Source organism: Bombus impatiens, unplaced genomic scaffold (genome assembly GCF_000188095.3).
Source record: "Bombus impatiens unplaced genomic scaffold, BIMP_2.2 scf_2801, whole genome shotgun sequence".
NCBI lineage: Eukaryota > Metazoa > Arthropoda > Insecta > Hymenoptera > Apidae > Bombus > Bombus impatiens.
Window position 1 is genome coordinate 2,655 of NT_179220.1, and position 2,278 is coordinate 4,932.

The 2,278-nt window shown below is 60.0% G+C and overlaps 1 protein-coding gene across 1 annotated transcript in view; it reads right to left on the reverse strand.

The window, feature by feature from the left end:
• The window catches only part of LOC105681888, a 2,095-nt gene extending 1,583 nt beyond the window's left edge, over positions 1 to 512 (reverse strand). The window contains exon 1 of the mRNA XM_012393367.1: positions 86 to 512. Coding sequence (XP_012248790.1) covers positions 86 to 512 — 427 coding nt within the window. The remainder of the gene's footprint in view (positions 1 to 85) is intronic.
• Positions 513 to 2,278: the final 1,766 nt, after the last annotated feature.

Below are 2,278 nucleotides of genomic sequence, written 5' to 3' on the forward strand. Positions count from 1 at the left end.
AGGGTGTGCTGCGCCGTGTCGCTGTCCTCTTCACAGTGGTGGCAGATGTCTGTCCTCTTCCGTCTAATTCTCTTCAGGAACTCACCGAACACGCCGTGTCCGGCGAGTATCTGGGTCATTCTGAATGTGAGCGGGAAGCCGTGGCGGCTTCTCCATGCCTCCCAGTTTGGGAGGACCCCCTCCGCGCCCCGATGTTCACCTCCCTCGTTGATCAGCTGGGATCGCCACCGGTCCCACGTGTCCTCCTCAGCGGTTCCTATGTCGTTCGGAGCCGCCTTCTCGGTCGGATCTTCTCCCGGATGCCATACTCTCCGGTGGGTGTATCTCTTTTTGAGCGCTAGCGCCCGGAGCTCCCACGGGGAGGACGCGGCTAGGGCGGTCGCCGACGCGTGAGACACCGTCCGGTATCCCCTAATGATTCTGATGGCGGTTACCCTGTGTAGCCTTCTCAGGAGCAGGATGCTGCAGCGGCTCGCCATCAGGTCGTCCGCCCATACCGGGGCCCCGTACATCACTCGAGGTTTTCATGCCAACCTGGTGCCAACCTGGCACCTGTCCCACTATGTGTCGCTGCAAGCGGGTGGCAACAACTCTCCCGAGGAGTTTGCGGGCCTCGTCTAGCAGGCATATCAGCCGGTACGCTGACGGCGAAATCGTCAGTCAGCACTCTTTACACAGCAAGACCAGCCTCGCCGTCCGCCATGCCCGGGGGTAAACTCCCTCCCTCTCTCAGACTACTTGTGTAGAAGCGTCGAAGTCCGGGGGCCATGACCCCCATCATTTCCCCCCAGACCCGGATCGAGATTCCGTCCGGGCCCGGCGCCACGTCGCGGGAGGCCATTCTTCTGATCGCCTTCCACATCTCTTCCTCCGTGACTTCCCAGTCATCTCCCAGGCATCTCTCCATTCTATCAGCTTTATCATTTCCCGCGACTGTTCTGCCGCACAGTCCTTTTGCGGGGAGGAAAGCGTCCCGATGATCTGCAGCAGCAGCGCAGGTTCCATCTCCATTATTGCAAGGGGCTCCTTCGCGCGAAGTTTTCGCGTCACCGTCCTATATGGCCTTCCCCATTGGTCAGACTCGACTGCTTCCACTGTTTTTCGTAGCGTTTGGAGACTTCTTCCTTGTCGCGTCGTCGCCAACAACGGGCCCTCAGGTACCGTTTTCGGGCCCGGACGCATCTCGACTTCAGTTCCGCGATGTCGGGGTTCCACCAGTAGACTGCTCTGCTCCGCACCGTGCTCGGTGTGACTCGTGGCATGGATGTGTCGCAAATTGCTGTCATGGCTCGGCAAAGGTTCTCAGCCTCCTCTTCCACGCCTGTTTCGGTTATCGTCGTCGAGGCCTCCCAGCTCCAAGCTGTTGCTATAGCGGCCGCCCGGAGTAGATCTCTATACAACTCCTTTACCCTCCATCTTGGCGGTGGGCGCGCACGTCCTCCTCTCAGCGGGCCGCGATCATCGCCCGCAGTCGCCGTTCCAGGTCCAGGTGTGTCCTTCACGTTCATGAATGTAGAGGTGGTCCGAAAGGGAATCTCGGCCACTCTCCAGCGTGAAATCCGCCTGAATGCATCGGGGGAGGCGCATGTAATGTCGACGATGGAGCTCACTCTCCACGCCACGCAGATAGTGGTCGAACCCCTGTTCACCAAAAGGAGTCCAAGCCCCGCGGCCCAGTCTGACAGCGCGCGGTCGCGCGCATTGGTCCTGGTCCCCCATTCCGTGGAGGGCGCGTTGAAATCTCCCAGGACGAGCACTTGCCGGGGAAGTCGTCGCCTGACGCAGTCGCCAACTCCGTCCAGGAATTCCTCGCATGCTGCCCATCCGCTGTTGGGTCACGCGTACACTCCCACCACCACCATCCCTGCCCACTCGACGGCGATGTATCCGTTGCCACGCTCCAGCAGGGCTCCGTGGGCGAACGCCCCCAGCGTTGATTTCCAGGTGACAGCAGCCATTTCGTCCGTATTTTCGGTCCATTCCGGAGACTCCGGAGGTTCGGTCCATCCAGAACTCTGTATGATTCGGCCACCACCGCTAGGGTGACCGTGCTCTTCCGAATGGTTTGGTAGAGCAGGCCTTGCGCTCGTCTTGACCTTTCCAGGTTTGTCTGGAGGATGCGCATTTTTCAATCACCTAGTGTCGTCACTTCCATGGCTTCCTCCGCGCCAGCTTCCTTGTTCACAGATTTAGGATCGCCTTGCGACGGCAAGCCTTTTTTGTTGCCACTTGTGGCTGTGGATGCGCGGGTGGTGCTCTTGCTCGATTCTTCGGGGGG